General features: G+C 41.6%; 1 protein-coding gene across 6 annotated transcripts in view; it reads left to right on the top strand.

Moving 5' to 3' along the window:
* Positions 1-14,125, top strand: part of peak1 (pseudopodium-enriched atypical kinase 1) — a 77,612-nt gene extending 63,487 nt beyond the window's left edge. For all 6 annotated transcript variants that reach the window (XM_058644836.1, XM_058644837.1, XM_058644832.1 and 3 more), the window contains 3 exons: positions 2,081-2,328; positions 7,471-8,294; positions 10,108-14,125. In XM_058644836.1, coding sequence (XP_058500819.1) covers positions 2,081-2,328; positions 7,471-8,294; positions 10,108-11,448 — 2,413 coding nt within the window. In that variant the 3' untranslated portion in view covers positions 11,449-14,125. The remainder of the gene's footprint in view (positions 1-2,080; positions 2,329-7,470; positions 8,295-10,107) is intronic.
* The last annotated feature ends 3,117 nt before the right edge of the window (positions 14,126-17,242 follow it).

The following is a 17,242-nucleotide window of genomic DNA, read 5'->3' as shown; positions in this document are numbered from 1 at the left end:
AACAAGTCAGGTCCTGACACTGAAACATGTAGCAGGTATAAAAGCATTTTTGTGTCAAGGGCCTTTGGAGGTGTGCATCGTCAATGGGTGTTTTCCTCCTCTATGATTACATGCGAGAAAGATTCTGAGAAAAATGTCAGATTTGATGCTTTAAGATTATGAATAAATAATCAATAATCTGTTTGTATAGACAGGGCAGGGAACACGGAAGAACAAAAGAGGTAGTTGAGTTAGTCAGACCACTGTCAGATTTTCTAAAATATTATTCTATATCCCATTGTATCACACAGGTTTGTAAGTCCTCTCTCACAGTTTATTTACTCGTTGGCTCGGAATACTGCGATAGGCCTTTATATCAACTGTCTGGCGCTGGCAAGTGCCAAAGTAATAAACTATGACAACTTGGAGGCTATTGATCGACCTTTTAAAAGAGACACAGAGGGCTAATTGCCTACAACGACAGATCATAAACATGTCAGAACTGACACTTTCCACAGACACAGACCTTCAGGGTGGAGACGGATACAGTGGTTGTTTTTCTTCAAGTGCTCACTTTTCTATCACGTCATCGTCCAGATATCCCAGTGATACTTAAGAATACCTAGAAGAACACTATGCAACACAGGATGTTCACTAGATGCTTTGAGAATAAAATTCAGCTGGACACAGTCCTTATGTGAGCTCTGTTGTCACTTGAGCTTTTGTCCGCGATAAATCATTCGTCATACTGTGAACATGTGGTCTCAGTCAAAGGAAATGACACATCTGATTCAGCATAATACAAACATTACTGCTGACCTGCCCTACCCAGAAAAGAGCCCTTTGAACCCTTTTGTGTCTTGCTTAAAACTGCTATTTTTTATTGTTGTTTTTGTATGTTGTATTGAACAGAGGGATGGGAAAGATAAATAGACCAAAAAGAATATACTTATAATAGCAGTAAACAATATGCCAACAACAGTTTCTTTATTTGAAACAGATCAACAGGGCCAGACACTTCCATTAGTGGTCGACAGTAGGCAGTTTGTGTATTACAATGGGGGTATTACCTACATTCTCTTAGAATGTCACCCAACCTGGGTGGTCACAGTCGATGAGGGTGTAATGTGTCACACTGACTAACTGTGGCTGAAGTGTTATCAGATCATAGGTCAGTCACCAGGTTGTTTTGCATATCGTATTTACTGAGATCAAAGTGGCAGATTGATTGCAGATGGCTCTTGATGAATACACCAGCTGGTGAGGATTCATTTTCCCAGGTGACTGTGGAGGGAAAGGAATCTCGGTGACAGTTTTTGTGTGATGTCTCAATGACAGGTTTTGATGCATTTATGTGCTTTGTTTTTTAATGATTTAAGATCTTTTTGTGTAGAATTACAAGCTTCACCAAGTTGTTGTGATTATCTTTGCGTTTTGAGTGGCAAGTTCCTCCTTGGTCTTTTCTTGTGAAGCTGCATTGTGTATAAATCTATTCTACAGTACGTCCAGAATGCTTAATTTTATGTCTACAACTTTATATAGCTTCTGATTAAACAAACCAAACAAACAAAAAAGTCACACAAAACAAAGCCACATTTTAGTCTGCCGCTTTATCTTCACACCTTTTCATCAGTCTTCTGTGGCAGATTTAGAAGAAATTCATCTCACCTCCATTAACACCTCAAATCATAGCTACTTGGTTGTACAGATGGATCTTCAAAACATATTATCACAGACCGCCAATTTTCCCTCAGGCAACATTGCGATGTTTTCTAAGCACATCAAGCTTCAAACTCCCCAGCCACCCACAGCTACAAATGTTTGTTGCTGCTGTTCATATCTTATGAAGATACGGCTATCTGTTGTTGATAAAATAAACAATGACAGACTGACACTCTAATTAAATTGTTTACCATCTATAACCACTACTATCTTTATAATTGAGCTCACTGAGCTGCTTTTTCTGACCTGTTTTGCCGATAAGGATTTACGTAGCAAAATGATTCAGTAAATCATTGTGGTAAACAAATCACTTCAGACTGGCAGTCGGATTTCACATTTTCATGACTAAACGAGCCATGCTTCTGTCTATCATGTGCAGCCAGGTACCAGTCAGTGCCAGCAATGTCAAGGATCGGGAGCTACTCGGCTCCACCTGTAAAAATGCCAAAGTGAATCTGGGCCTGGTGCTTGGGGAGGACGAAGAGGGCCATGCCAACCCTGCTGCCAAACTAGCTTCAGCCAGCGAGGGCAGCGCCAGCCTCGGCGAGCCAGAGGAGGATGGGAGTCACTCCCATCATTCCCACTCTCCCGCCTCCAGCCAATGCAGTGCCACGTACGGGAACCTGGGTAAGAAGCATGACACACACATGCAAGACGAATATGGTGTCGACCAGTCAGCCACAACATTTAAATCACTGACTATTTATGTCCAGTTCTGAAAGAATTCAGTCGGAACCATCAATAAAGACATTTTCAACTTACAATGATGATGATGGTAGCTGATTAATGTATGTAAGCACATAGGATTGGTTTGATTATTTTGACTCATCAAAGAATCACAGAACATTTTAACTGCCAGCTGTTGGTGTATTGTTGCACTTGAAAGGGATGTTTTCGTCATGCAGAAAAGGCTCTGATTAGTTATGCAGACTTTGACTGAACAAAGTCCTTCCGCAGTGTAGACAATTCTTCTTGTTAAAAAGATAAGGAGAAAAGCTGATTGTGCACCACAGTCCCTCTCAACATCCATCCACAGCATTTGAGAAAGAATTTTAAATGCTGATTTATTTTTCTGCATTATTATTCTGTCAAACGAAAGAAGAGTCTCTGAATTTAGTTTTTGTTCAGTATTGTTGGAAGGATATCCAGGGCCTGTGGATGAATATTACCAGAATATGGAGCTCTGTATCTGCAGGTCTCCTCACTCTTACTGCAAAAGTAGCTGTTTTTACTTTCTGTCAGCATCAGCACACTTCTACATGTGACAAGTACAAATTATTCCCTGCTAAAGAACTGCAGCTCAAAACGTCAACACATCTTGTCTGTGACAGTCTGTGAATCTAGATTTAATTGAATGAATACATTTTTGCTATATGGGTCAAAGTCTTCTCTCTCTCTCTCTCTCCAAAATTACTTTTTGATTTCCTGTACGTGACGAGTAGGGCTGCAAACGACATCATGAGGACTTTATAACTGACTTCATTACTTCAAATAATGTTGTGATCTTATCCTAATAGGCACATTTGTGTGTACAGATGTAATGGAAGTATTCTCTAATTGTGCGGTTTGACACTTTAGTCATCAAGTGTCGTACTTAAGTCCACAGCTGAGTAATTACTCACTTTCACATGACTTCTTTGAAGCAAAATAAAAGCAGCTTTGCGTCGGAATAACGTGTGTCGTGTCGTGTCGTGTTGTGATGTTACTTGACTGTTCCAGTTTATTTTCAGTGTAGTGAGTCAATGCAGAGAGGAACTTAGTGTGAAAATGGAAACGGATTCAAACAGTGTTCTTGTTTTGAAGGCCATTGTTTTAACTTGTTAAAAATTAACATGATGCCACAGAGAGTAAATGTATTTTTTGTACACTCTCGAATATTTATTTATTGATTTATTCAATTACTTTTGAAAAAGAATGTCAAATGGGGCACTTTTTTTCAATTTGTGTCAAGTCCTTGGGGTTTTTGTCCAAGGCCTGGTTCACACTGGATGTGTCGCATGTGTCACGGCTGCATTGCGGTTTTTATTGCTGCACCCATGTGAACAAATGAGAGTGTTTACACTGCATGTGTGAGACGTGCGTCTATTTTTGAGCTCAGGGGTCTCGCCTATATTCACACATGACGGGCGCATGGTTTCCAGCAAAAATAGATGGAGAGAAGATCTGTTGATGATGATATTGACATACTATATGCATGGTTATGTCAAACTGACACCTCACTGCAGTTTTAGTGTCTAGGTTCAATCTGAATACATGAAAAACAAAGAATCTTAACTATTTTAGCAGATTCTCTCTGGCCTTAGTAGAGGAAGATGGTTACAGACAAATGAGTAGTCATAGAAACAACAAGAGTAAATGTAATGTCAAAAACCTCTCTCTCGTTTATTACACTACTGCACACTGACACACTGTTCCTCCAACACGGTGATGATGGCGTTCCTGTTAAAGTCCCAGTTTTATAGTCCATCTGTGGTGTATTGATGGTGGCCATTTCATCACAAGACTCTGTCAGCAGCTCTGTGTCAGAGGTTTGGTGGCGGTGGAACGAGGAGAAGCCAAAGCAGCTGTCAAACGTGGCAGAGTGTTCAGAAGCTGAAGTGTGGAAAAGAATCTTATTTTGATGTGTGAGCACCAAAGAAGTGGAAGCACAACGTGGTGCGGGGTTGTGTGTTTTTGGAGCAGATGCACAACGGAGATGATTCACTGTGTGTTTGCACACAAGGTTGTGTGATGTCTAAAAGGTGCGAGTCGTTGTGTCTGTGTGTCGCGCTGATTAGCTGTGTTTGCATAATATGTGTGTTTTTGTGAGTCTCTGTGGACGGATGTGCTGTGAAAAAAGCTCCCCGGATGTTGCCCGCAGTCTAATTTTACTCTATTACGTGCTGCTAATGAGGAACAAGGCAGCAATGACTGTCCTTCTTCATACATTGTGCTAAATGACAAATTTGTTTAAAAGAGTCTGCATGGCCATCAACATAAACACATCGCTGCTGATTGTGATGCCTATTTTAAGTTTCCACATATATCTCATCTTTAAAGCCTGTCTGTATTTCAGAATTGATTTGCCTCTCCTCTATCTCTCTATCTCTCTATCTCTCTCTCTCTCGTGCTCTGTCCGCAATTAAGCAACTAATTTCCCTGTTGATTTTTAAAAGAATCCCTCTAATTTTGTCTTTCTCTCTCTCACTTTCTCATACACAGAACACACACACACACACACTCACTATATATACAGTATGCACACACTTTGATCAGATCAGAGCAGTAGGAGGCAGAGCGCTCACTGCCTCACTCACTGAGCAAAGCTCCAGTGTTGGTGAGAGCGTTGAGCCTGCCTGTTGGCACCAGTGTCTCCGTACAGGCTCTCAGTCAGGGATGTGAGCAGAGAAAAGCTTTTCACTTTGCCTCCCTGTGCAGCTGCTGCACCACATTTACCTAAAAACTTAGGTGCATTAATGGAACTGAGGTAGGCTTGTTTTTCTTGTTTTTCTTGTATCAGTGTCATCTAATATCACAAGAGAATCTCTTTATCTCTCCATCGTCTCCTGCTCACCCCATCGCCTCTTATTTAGTTTTTTTCTTTGTCACTTTCATCACTAATCTCGCTTCATCCTTCCTCTCTGTTCTTCCCAACCGCCTTCTCCGCCGCCTCCTGTTGTTGTGGTGTCATTATTACTTTCATTTGTGCATGATGGCTGATCAGTGATCACTTTGCCACTGCAACAAGTTCCTTCATCCCCTGATTAACTAATGTTGGAAATTATGAATCTGCATCTGTAAAGTATGAAATTGTTTGATACAGTGTATGCATGATGTCACTGACAGTTAATTATTTCACTCCTTCTAATCGCAGAGTCTAACAGCTCATTCATATTCAGTCTAAAAAGAGATGAATAAAGATTAAGTTAATTCACTTCTCATTAGCATCATGAAGACTCTTAAATGGAGAGCAAAAAATGTGGAGGACAAAGCGGTAGAAGATGAATGAATGGATGATGAGGGCAGAGAAGATAGAGAGAATGTGATGCCTTTATATTTGCATGTGTTAGTAGTTGGTTATAGGTCAAGTAGACAACAGTATATAGTTGTACATCACACATTAGGTTCTGTGTTGTAGAGATAAATTCCCTTTTTAACCATGAGCAGATTTTGAAAGAATGGACCTCTCTGCTGTTTCATAACGAGGACAGTTGCACAGATAAAACATCATTTACACTATCATCTGTAGCACCTTAAATTAAAATCTTACCTTTATTCCTTCACAAAAACCACAGAGAAAATAAATGGCTTTAAAGGTTCATGAATCTAAATCAGTGAATCAAGTATACAGTCTGTGAATTTCCCTGTGCAATCATGAAGGTCATAACGTTCAGTAACTGATGAAACTGTTTCACAGAGGAGTCGATTTCACTGTTTGATCATTTGGAGCATGTCGTTTCTGCTATTAGTGAACTATTACATAATACCAAAACGTGTTTCTGCTTTTTAGTCTGCACTTGACCGCTTTCACCCCACTGAAACTGCTTCAACACAAACTGAACCTTTGCGAAGGTAGATTCAGGTTGATTGTTTGTTAAGCCACAGCCACTTTCAGTCCTGCAATAACAGAAAGAAAAAGAGGTGGATGTTTTCTAGGGGGGATTATTGCAGATTGGCGGATGACCACATTAAATGCACTCATTCCAATGAGGATTTACAAGACTAACTGACTGCTCTATCTTAAGGCTCCCACTGCTTACATAAGATGATGGCATCTTAATGCACATGTGAGGAGTTACTCATTCCGTTTGACCAGAATTTGTAACAAATAGTATTTGGACTAGATAGAGAAAGAGTGGAGTTTCTTCCGTTAGATTTCTTTAATGTAGGGATGGCAGCCTCTGAGCACAATCTTCTAAGGAATTTGGGTGTTCCCTAGTGAGTGGAACATTTCCACAGCAGGGCTGTCAGTGACCTTGTACATTCACTTAGTTAAAACTATCAGGCTCTTTCATTCCCATAACACAAGGTGCGTGACTTATTTGCTCTCCTCATCATAGCAGACACTTACCTCAGACCCATCTGTCTCTGTGGTCCACGAGTCATGATTACATGGGGGGGGGGGGCATGTCTCAATCAACCCCCTCAATCTTCCCAATAGCCTCCCACCGCCATCCCAGAAAAATAAGGTCACTTCAAGTCACTGGTAAAAGTGCTCTCCATGCTGCGTCTTAAAGCCTCACTGCAGACTTGGGCTGCAGATTGAGTCGTGCAGCTGAGTGGTGGGAGGAATGACTTGTGCCCAGCTGTGCTGCTCTCTGGCTTGAATTCTCCTCATGGCCACCACTTAGCTCACGTGCGGCTGCACACAACCCTGTGTCACCCTTTCATCTTCCTAAGAGGCAGAGAGCCAGTGGGAGGGTGAACACACTGTAGAGGAGATACAAGTAGATCAAGGGAAGCTTGTGGTGAAAGTGTATGGTGATTTGCAATTTGGGTGTCACTTTTATCCTTTCCAGATGATAGTTAGTTTGATTATTGTCAAAGTCACGTTCAATTATATATATTTATTTTGTTTTTCATATTATCTATTACCTATGTTTCACACATTCCTTACATTAGCCTGCTACTCCACTACATTTTAATTGAAAGTAAAATGAAAGAAAAAAAACATTTCTTTGGGTAATAGGATGTAATGAAGTATAACTATCTAGTGTTTTATTACTTTTACATTACTTCTTTGTTTCCTTTTCACACAATAAACTTGGCGCCATCTTCCCTCTCCTCTAGGTCAATCCAGAGCCAACATGATCCCACTGAAACAACCACGGAACACCAAAGCATCCAATGACACCTTGGCCTCCATTGACCTCGATGCCCTGACTGACCAGACACCCCTGAAGGCAACTCCACCACCGCTACCTAAGAAGTCCGTACCTCGCCCTGTTACTGAACCCAGTCCGGGAGGCAATCAGGCAGTCCAGGGAGCCGTGAGACCTAGGGCTGAGGCTAAACCTGGGGGCACCAACCTCAGCGTGGCCAACCCCTTGTACGACTTGGACTCCACCTGGGAGACGGCTAGTCAGAGCTCCTCTCTCAGCTCCGAGCCCCACAGAGCCCAAAACCATGAAAGTGGTGACTCCCTAGAGAGACCATCAACGGCCACAGCCACCACCAAGAGCCACCCAACTAACAGCATGTCCTCCCTGGCCCCTCAGGCTGCGTTCAGTCCACCCAGTGCAACCACCGGCAGAGAGCGGAGGCCCTACCCAAGTACTGAGTCTTTGGCCGGAAGGGGTCGGACCACAGGTCGAGTAACTGCAGGTGGGGGAGGTGGAGGCACAAAACCCCAGAGGCCTTCTCTTTACAGGGGTCTGGACAGCTGGGACGAGGTGGTGGGGAGGATAAGGGGTCTCCACACAGACACGCTGCGGAAGCTGGCAGCAAAGTGTGAGGACCGCTTCATGGCCGGCCAGAAGGATCACTTGAGATTTGGCACTGACAGCTGGTCCCTCTTCAGACTCACTACTGGGAAACCCTGTTGCGAGGCAGGCGATGCGGTTTACTACACTGCTTCCTATGCAAAGGACCCACTGGTCAGCTATGCCATCAAGGTGAGACACATTCTGTTTATAGATCAGTGTTACATCACCTCTGTTTTGAAGCAGTACATTTAGTCTTGTGTTGCTGTTCAGCTGCACTTAGCTAAGTGATTCAATATATACAAAATATAAATGATTACGTTTTCATAATTATATTTCATTTTTCAAGCCTGATCTCGTCTTTTGGAAGGATTTGCTGAGTATATCCAATATTCAAGGACAGAACTGTTTTTGTAAAACGTCTCCTTTACCACTGTGATTGACTTTAAGAGTCATGGACTGTTGTGATTTTGTGGTTTGCAGTGACATAATGATACGTTGGGTTTGTTTGAGTAAGTAAGTAATACTAGATTTAAACTCCTTTAACTTTGTGTGGAAGCACACACACAGACAGCTACTCACTCTAGATCTAACCTCAAAAAGCCACAGTATTTACTACTCTACATTAGTGATGTTATATATTATTATTAAGATAAATCCAGAGTGGGGATAGCTGTCCATGAACTAAATAACTTATTCCCTTTATTATTTTTCATTTTGGGTAGCAGAATCTCCTCCCACTCAGTGAACTGGAGGAGTGGAGGAATGTCTTCGTGCTGAAATATTTGCTCTCAAAGTTTGTGCCTTTAGGGCACAATCTGCAGTGAAACCTGTGTGTGCATGCATAATTGTGTGAGGGTAGCAGTTTTGTCAGCATTTGTTTCTCCGTGTGTGTGTGTGTGTGTGTGTGTGTGTGTCTGAGAAGGAGAGTGAGAGAGAAGAGAGAAAGATGGGGGAGTGGGCTGGCAGAGCTCGCCAAAGAGTTCTGAAATTAAATACAAGGCAGATATGGAGGAAGGTAGAATTATTCACAAAGTAAGGAACTTTCTGTGCTTCACAACACTTCAAAGCTTTGCCTTCATATTAATTGCGAGCTCAAGAGAAGTCTTGTTTTTGAGGCTCATCCATAAATAAGGCAACCAGGAGCAGCAGAACAGAAACGGGCCTCAACGTTCCAATTAAACTTCCCCCAACTCTGTTTTCCCGTGGCCTAGTTATGCTGAAGCCTTCCATAACCCCATAACTATAGCTGATCATCCTGCCATGTGATGCCATACGATGTTACATTTTAATGATTAGCTTATTTTTTGCCACTTTTTAAAATCTCTTGTCTGAGCTTTATGCTCAGAGAAACCTAAGGACGTGACTTGATATGCTTTAAGGCCTCATATTTCCTAGAAATGTAAGGAAATGCCCTGCAGCTGTGCGTTACAAAAGCAGCACTGTTGCAACATACTGAATTGCATCCAAAATAGTGACAGGTCTACAAATACAGTTGAGTCAGAAGCCTGTATGTCTGAGAAGAACAATCAGTGGGCAGCTGTAATCTCAGAGCTAACATGTCTCAACAAACACCCAATGAAAACATTTGCTCGTACATTTTATAGTGTATAGTTTATAGTGTAGTGTATGTCTCAACATTAGACATGCTTTTTCAATAACTTTATTTGATTAAGTACATGCAACAGTGGAATAATTTCTCACTTTGATTATTTCATTTACTTAATGGCAGTTACAATCATCACACTTTAAAATCTAAAGGTCATTGTCAAACATAATAAAACTGATACACTGTATTTGCCCGCTGAAGATGTAAGTCCAGTATTTGAAAGTTGTAAAATATAACTCACAAAGTTTGCAATCAGTTGTTGTTATATAACTCTTTTCCTTTCTACAGTGGTATTTGCATTTTGCATCACTGTGAGCTTAATATATTCATTTCTCAGCTGAAAAACAAATATTACATTGATGATGATGTTTTCTTCTATATCTTTTATCATCTTAGATATGTCGGAGCAAAGTGAAGGAGACCCAGCAGCAGTTTTTCCACAGCCTTGCAGTGAGACAGAGCCTCCCCATGCACTTCAACATCCAGCAGGACTGTGGACACTTCCTGGCTGATGTGCCAACCCGCCTGCTGCCCTGGGAAGAGGAAGACGACGATGAGGAGGACGAAGAAGATGTAAATGAGCTGAAGGAGAAAGAGAAAGAAACTAAAACTGAATCCAAGACGAAAGCTCCAAATGGTAAACTAGATGAAACGCCAGCAGCATCTCACATAAACGCTGGCAATTTCCTGAGGAGCCGAGTAGTGGTCATCACACGTGAGGTCCCCTTCCAGACGGTGGCAGATTTTGTCCGAGAAGGCATAGTCCGCCACACTCAAAACCCTGAGCTGTACGAGCGCCAGGTCTGCCTCCTTCTTCTCCAGCTGTGCTCTGGCCTGGAGCACATGAAACCTTATCACGTGACCCACTGCGACCTGCGACTGGAAAACCTGCTGCTGGTCAACTGCCAACCTGGCAACCCCTGGAATCTGGACTTACTTGAGCCCAACAACAACAGCAACAGCTCCGGTGCGACCCCCGCTGGCGCTGCCGCCGCCAACGCCACATGCCCCGCCCGCCTCATCATCAGTAACTTCTCCCAAGCAAAGCAGAAGAACACTCTCATAGCGACGGACCCCGGTACGCTGCGGGACCAGTCACGACTGGCACCCGAGATCGTCACAGCTACTCAGTACCGCAAATGTGACGAGTTTCAGACGGGGATTCTCATATATGAGATGTTGCACCAGCCCAATCCCTTTGAGGAGGCGCCAGAGCTGAAGGAGAGGGAGTACACTTGGGCCGACCTGCCGCCACTGCCTGTCAGATCACTCTATTCACACGGTCTCCAGCAGCTGGCCAGGCTACTGCTCACTGTCAACCCCTCTGAGAGGATCCGGATGTCTGAGGCACGGGCCTGCCTGCAGTGCCTCCTCTGGGGGCCGAGGGAGGACTTATTCCAGGCCCTGGGCTGCAGTAGCGCCGGCCCCGTGTCCGGGGCCTCTTCGAGCCAACGTGACGGCATCCTCCAGAACTGGCTGGACCTGAAGCGGACACTGATGATGATCAAGTTTGCCGAGCGTTCGCTGGACACAGCTTGTGGCGTGAGCCTGGAGGACTGGCTCTGCTGCCAGTATTTGGCTTTCGCGAGCACGGACACGCTGAGCCGAGTGGTGCACATCCTGCAGCAGCCGCAGCCTCATCCTCCGTCGCAGAACCAGCAGGTGCACACAGCACAGAACCAAACTCAAACACATCTCGCACACGCCTTCCACCTGACTCACTCGCAGCCACTCTGAGTTCCTCTTTCTGACTGTTACCCTGGCAACTGATCCAACTTTTTCCCATGTGGTCCCTCTCAGCTAATATCCAGCCCTGTTGTTGCAGCAGCCACCTCACTTTATATTAATCGCCTGGTTGTGTAATCCACACAGTGAGAGGCGTTGTTACCATCAAACATCTTTAGGATTAGGAATATTCACAAGTCCTGCTCATGAAGTGGCTGCATGACGCTGTTCTCAAAAAGCAAGCTGATGACAGGCAGATGTACAGTTATTCTGTTTCTCAGCTTTTCACTCCCATGTGTGTTTTGACACTAAACGAAGAATAGATTGAAGATTGATTTACCAAATAAGTGGATTTTAAAACTTTTCCTCTCTAAGTTCTTAAAGAACTGTGAGGTGTGCACCACTTTTAGATTTTTGGATGGGAAGTTTGAGACAGTGTCCGACATTTTTATCCCAATTAATGAAGACTTTTTTCGGAAAAGCGTTGACATTTAAGCAACGATGAAGATTTTAAAATATTTCAGAGTAAAGAGAAATGAAGAGAGGTCATGTGAAATAAAGGCAATGAGGGAGGAAAGAAAATGTCATAGCTGATAATGGATTAGTTCTCTTCAACATGAAATCTAATCAGAGTGAGATATTTTGTTTTGAGTTTAGACTGATGCGATAGTGAAATATGTTTTTACATTAAAGCCAAAGATCCACCACCATAGAAGTTCATTTCAGTTCATTACAAAATACAGTAAAACATGATTTTAAATAGATTCCCTGTTAGTGTGTCCCAGTGTTTGCACAGCTGAGACACAAATACTCGTAATCTGGAGTTTGATTTAATCTGCGTTTAATTCTGTATCTATAAATTTTGCCGTGTTACACACAGAACTTTCTAAATGTTGACTGAGGTAGACGAACACTGAGCTAACTTTGGCTTCGCAGTTGTCAGAGCTAATAAGATTTAGATGCTTTGAAGTTAAACTGGGACACACTGCCCCCCGGCTGTTGGCTTGGTGTTTGCATTAGAGATTGTGCAATTATCTATGTTCTGTTGTTTTCTTTGGAGGTGGTAACATTATACCGCCTTTTACTAATCCTCTCTTTTATTTGTTTGTTTTTCGTGGCACATAAACTGATGCATTTCAGTTCAATCCTGTGACTTTTGTCACAAAGTGAATTTCAGCGTAGAGTTCTTTACTCTGGTGGACAGGATAGAGAGAGAGAGAGAGAGAGAGTGGTGTTTTTGGGGACTGCAAAAAAAAACTTCTTCTTTGTCTGTTGTTGTTTTTTGTCAAGTTGTTTTGGAAATGGTTCTGCGTTACAGACGACATTTGCACATTCAGTCTGAGCGATGGGGCTCTTCTATAGTAGACTGAAGACATGATGAAAAATGATGATGGTGCCGATGCAAGAGAGACTGAGAAAAGTTCCTGTGAATATGAGGAGCTGGATATGACTTTGTTTTGCAGTGTGTGGAATGTAAAAAAGACATTTTGCCTGGACTGAAACGGACACTTGGACCTGGTCTCATCCACTTCTGGAAAAAAAAAATACTCAAGCTTCCAACGGAACCACTTTTGTCTCACATATACAGAGTTTTTGTGCGATAATCAGCCGCAGCCTTGAAGAGAAACTACTCAATCACTGACACTTCCATTCCTCCTGCCTCACTCCCCATCCTCTCTCCGTTCTCCTCGCCTTTCACCTGACTGACTCGACGAGGTGCGAACTATTGATCAATCACTTGCAATCTGGAATCAGTGAAGGCAACACGAGCTTCAGCTTCTCCGTTTAAAAAGAAAAAAAGGATTCGTTTGTGCACATGGGTTTATTTGTGGTTTACGATCAACAACACATAGAAAAACGTCTTTTCGGTCAAAGTTGTACCCGCGTAGACTTTTCCTCTCACATGCTTCCAAGTGGACGATGTTTTCAAACTGACACTGCATCGACAAGTTTACATAATCTGCTTTTAGTTACGTTTGTGTTTTTTTGTTTTTATCTTTTCTTCATATCCATAAACTGAAACAGCTTGTCTTTTTAATTTGGAGTTGGTGAAATGTACTTTTGGGATCAGGATCCTGTGTTTGTTTCTCTGCAGATGTGCAAGACTTTTAACGGTCCACGGAGTGAAAATGAGACGGAGCTGGTGTGAGTTTTTGCGATTGTTGCGTTCAAGGGTTTGCGTGCTAAAGGAATGTGTGTGGACGGCACTGGTGGCTGTCTTTGTATTTACAGGTTAAAGTCTTTATATATATGTAGTATAAATATATAAACAAGCTTTATCTATTTTAATCCACCCACTATTTTGTCAAGTACAGAGCACCTGTATTTTTGTCTTCGGAGTCTAAATACCATTGATTCATTTTTAAAGTTTCTTCAGCGTGGCTTGTTTTCAGGTGAGTAGTTATCACTGTCCTAAACAGAGGATGATTATTAAAAATAAAAAAAGAACTCACTCTGCAGTTGAGTTAATATGCAGAATAATGTACAGTATTTTTTTTCTCCCCTTTTAAGAAGAATCGACCTGCTTAGGAGATGAACCACTTTGAATAGAGGCTGAAGGATGATTTTTTTTCTGAACACACCATTAAGACCCAGCGTTCAAAATGTTGCTTTTGTGTTTTCTCTCTTTGCTCTGGTTTTGAAACAGCAGCTCTCCCACGGCTTTCTATTAAAATGTGTACAAAATGTCTCCTGGTCTGCCGCCATTTATTGTTGATCAAGTTAACCAACAGTAACAGAACAATAAATACATGTTTTTTATAGATACACGTTGTGCCGCTTTGTTATTGGTGCTGTGTTCTGACTTATTTGACTTTTAGGGAAAGATTATTGTAATTTAAGTAACAGATTTTTAGCACTAGATATCAACTGAACTGAATCTGATTGTAGCCATTTTTAAAATGTATTCCAGAGTCGCTCAAGTCTTTAGTTATGTGTACTTTAGTTATATGTAACTTCCAGTAAAGCAGTGATGTTGGCAAAGCCTCAAACCTTGGGCTATTGATTAATCCAGCACTAATGACTAACTACAGTGATTAGTCATGTCAGTGGTTTGAATCAACAGCTTAATCTTTTTCTAACTCCCGCAATACCTCAAAAAAAAAAGATGATAGACTTGTGTAGCACCTTTCCTGGTACCTAAGACGGCTGTAGAAAGTAGGGGGAAATTACATACAATATCTCAAAGGAAAAATGCACTTATTTGAAAAGGTTACTTCTATTACCTAACCCTTTGATTATTGATTATTGTGCATGTTTTTGTTTTAACAAAGAGCCCAACAGTAACCTGGAAGCATGAATTCAACTTAAGCTCACTGACGATCTGAACTGTATGTAAGTATGAGTTTTAAAATCATGTTCATCTTTATTTATTTTTTCAAGTCCAGTAGATAAAACAGGCTGGTCTCAGAAAGGTCGGTTCTCTGTGTGCTGATTGTATTGGACCATGAAGTTATTTCTCTTCCTGCATCACTGCTGTAGTTCCACCACTAGAGGGAGACATTCAAAGGACAAAAACAAAAAAAGACTATAATACTTTGCCACTTTCATGACAGTATGAAATATAGAATATTAAAAGTAAGAATATTAAAGCGAACGATGCTAAGCCATTTTGTGGAACTCATTAAGCCTGGACTAGAAAAGAAAGGATTATCTCAGACTAACGGCTGTCTCTTAAAATAGAGAAACAACAAACAACACAATAACCCATGAAGCAGCACCTGTCTTTATGCCTTTATCGTAACAGAAAACTCCCTTTATTATGTCCCACCAGTTTTAACCTCATGTTAAACATCAGGCAAGTAAGAGTTTCAGTCGAAACCTAAAGAGGCAAATGATACTCAGCTCCTTTTCATTCATGTATGTTTGCTTTTCTGTCTCCATCCACACCCATGTGAGTATCATAGCTGCAGCTCAGGTCAGACACTGATGTGAATCTTATCTGGTGTGAGACAGAAATGTGATCCAGTGTGATGCTCCAATAAGTTTTATTAGCTGTATTGCAATCGAGCTACTTAATCAATATCCTTGGCGAATGAGGTCAGAGTAAAGTGGGGGTTAGATGACCTGCAGGGGAGCCTCAGTGGTCCTTTCATATAGTCCAGGTTTAAGTAGTTACACTGTGTAGACTTTTTCACACAGCTTAAGAGAAAAAACTAGAGAAAACAATCAATCAAGGTTAATGATTGAGTTTTAGAAAGTCCTGAATCCACATCACAAGCTAAATCTAATCATTTATTTCTTGGTCCATTAACTACATCCCCTGAAATTTTCATTCAAACCCATCTTTTACTTTTTTTTTTACTTGAGCTGCTCAGAAAATCAGACAAACAAATAATCAAACATGGTCCTTGGCAGAGTTAAAAAAAAACAACATCAAAATAAATTGGAAATGGCAGGAAATCCAAAGAGGTTTTTACTTTTACTTTTCTGTGCACGCTGCAAAAGAACAATATCCTTGAACAGACTTTGATGAAAGAATATTACAGCCTGCTAATGACAGCTGATTTTCCATTTGAAATAGTTTTTCAATTTTCATTTAAATTCCTTTCAACAGCGTGTCCTCCAGGTCATCGTTAAATGACTGTGGAGGTGTGTGTTTGGGATGCAGACGCCGGCAGAGGTGCAGTAAATGTTTGTCATGAATGATGGATGAAATAGTCAAGAGGAAACGGGGAGGGTGTGAGTGAAAAGGGGAGGGGAGTAGTTAGTGCAAAGTAGAATTACACGAGTACTGCACTTAATTGAGTAAGATGTTGAGGTATTTGTACGTCACTAATTTTTTTCTGTGTTATGTACATTTTAGAGGACATATACCTTTTTCTTCATTATGTAATAGCCCTCAAATTCTAATGGATCATTAGCTGCAGACATGACATATTAGGAGATAGTTCACATTGGTACTGACACAAAGTCAGGAAATACTAGTTAACGAAAGCCTTATCTGATAGAATCCACAGCTTCTTAAGTCTACCATACTGTAACGATACGTTCGGGACTTTATCTTGCAACCAAAGCATGTGTCCTTTTGTAAACCTCTCGCTCTCCTGCACCAAAGTCTATGGAGAAAATGTGCCATTTTACTTTAAGGCACACAGGAGCTGTTAATCCACTGCTGCCTCCACAAATCATTTCTCATGTCTTCTTTTGTCACTTTGGTGTTTGAGGTCCCTCATTCAGATTTAACTAAGTCACACAAACGTACACAACTAAACAGTGATTCAGCAGCAGCTCCTGTGTCCCTGCAAGCTCAAAAAACACATGTTCTCTATGGGCTTTGGTACAGAGGTAAACTTCAGGTTCCACTTGGAAAAGCTGTCAAAGCAGAGCATTTTCTTAAGATATCACAGACATTGGGGACATTTGAGTTTAACTTGTTTTGGCTGCTGTTTATCTTAACCAGGTCTGAATCTATATGCAGAATAAATAAATGATTGAACTATTAATTAAGCCATTGTTTTCAATTAATACACCCCTTTATGTTTCCTTATGTGGTCAGAAGTTCTTTAACCAAGCTTTAATTTGATCTTCTAGGAAGCCTGGATGAGAGGAATGAGAGGATGACGCTATCAGAGGTGTTGTGACTGCGCCCTGCAGCCCACCTGAGTGCAGACAGTTATATCATTTCACACTGAATCATCCCCAACAGTAAACCTGCACAGAGGAGGAGAGGAGGAGGAGGAGGATTGAGTTGAGGTTTGTTGTTGTTGGGAATGAATCACTCCAGTTTGGGGGTCAGGAGGTTATGTGGGTGTTAGTTTGAGGGAGGATGAAGGAGACTTTAGAAAAGTTAGGGTGTCCCTGAAGT

This window comes from Solea solea, chromosome 12 (assembly GCF_958295425.1).
Source record: "Solea solea chromosome 12, fSolSol10.1, whole genome shotgun sequence".
Lineage (NCBI taxonomy): Eukaryota > Metazoa > Chordata > Actinopteri > Pleuronectiformes > Soleidae > Solea > Solea solea.
Note: the sequence above shows the minus strand (reverse complement) of the source record. Positions and strands in the feature narration are given on the sequence as shown.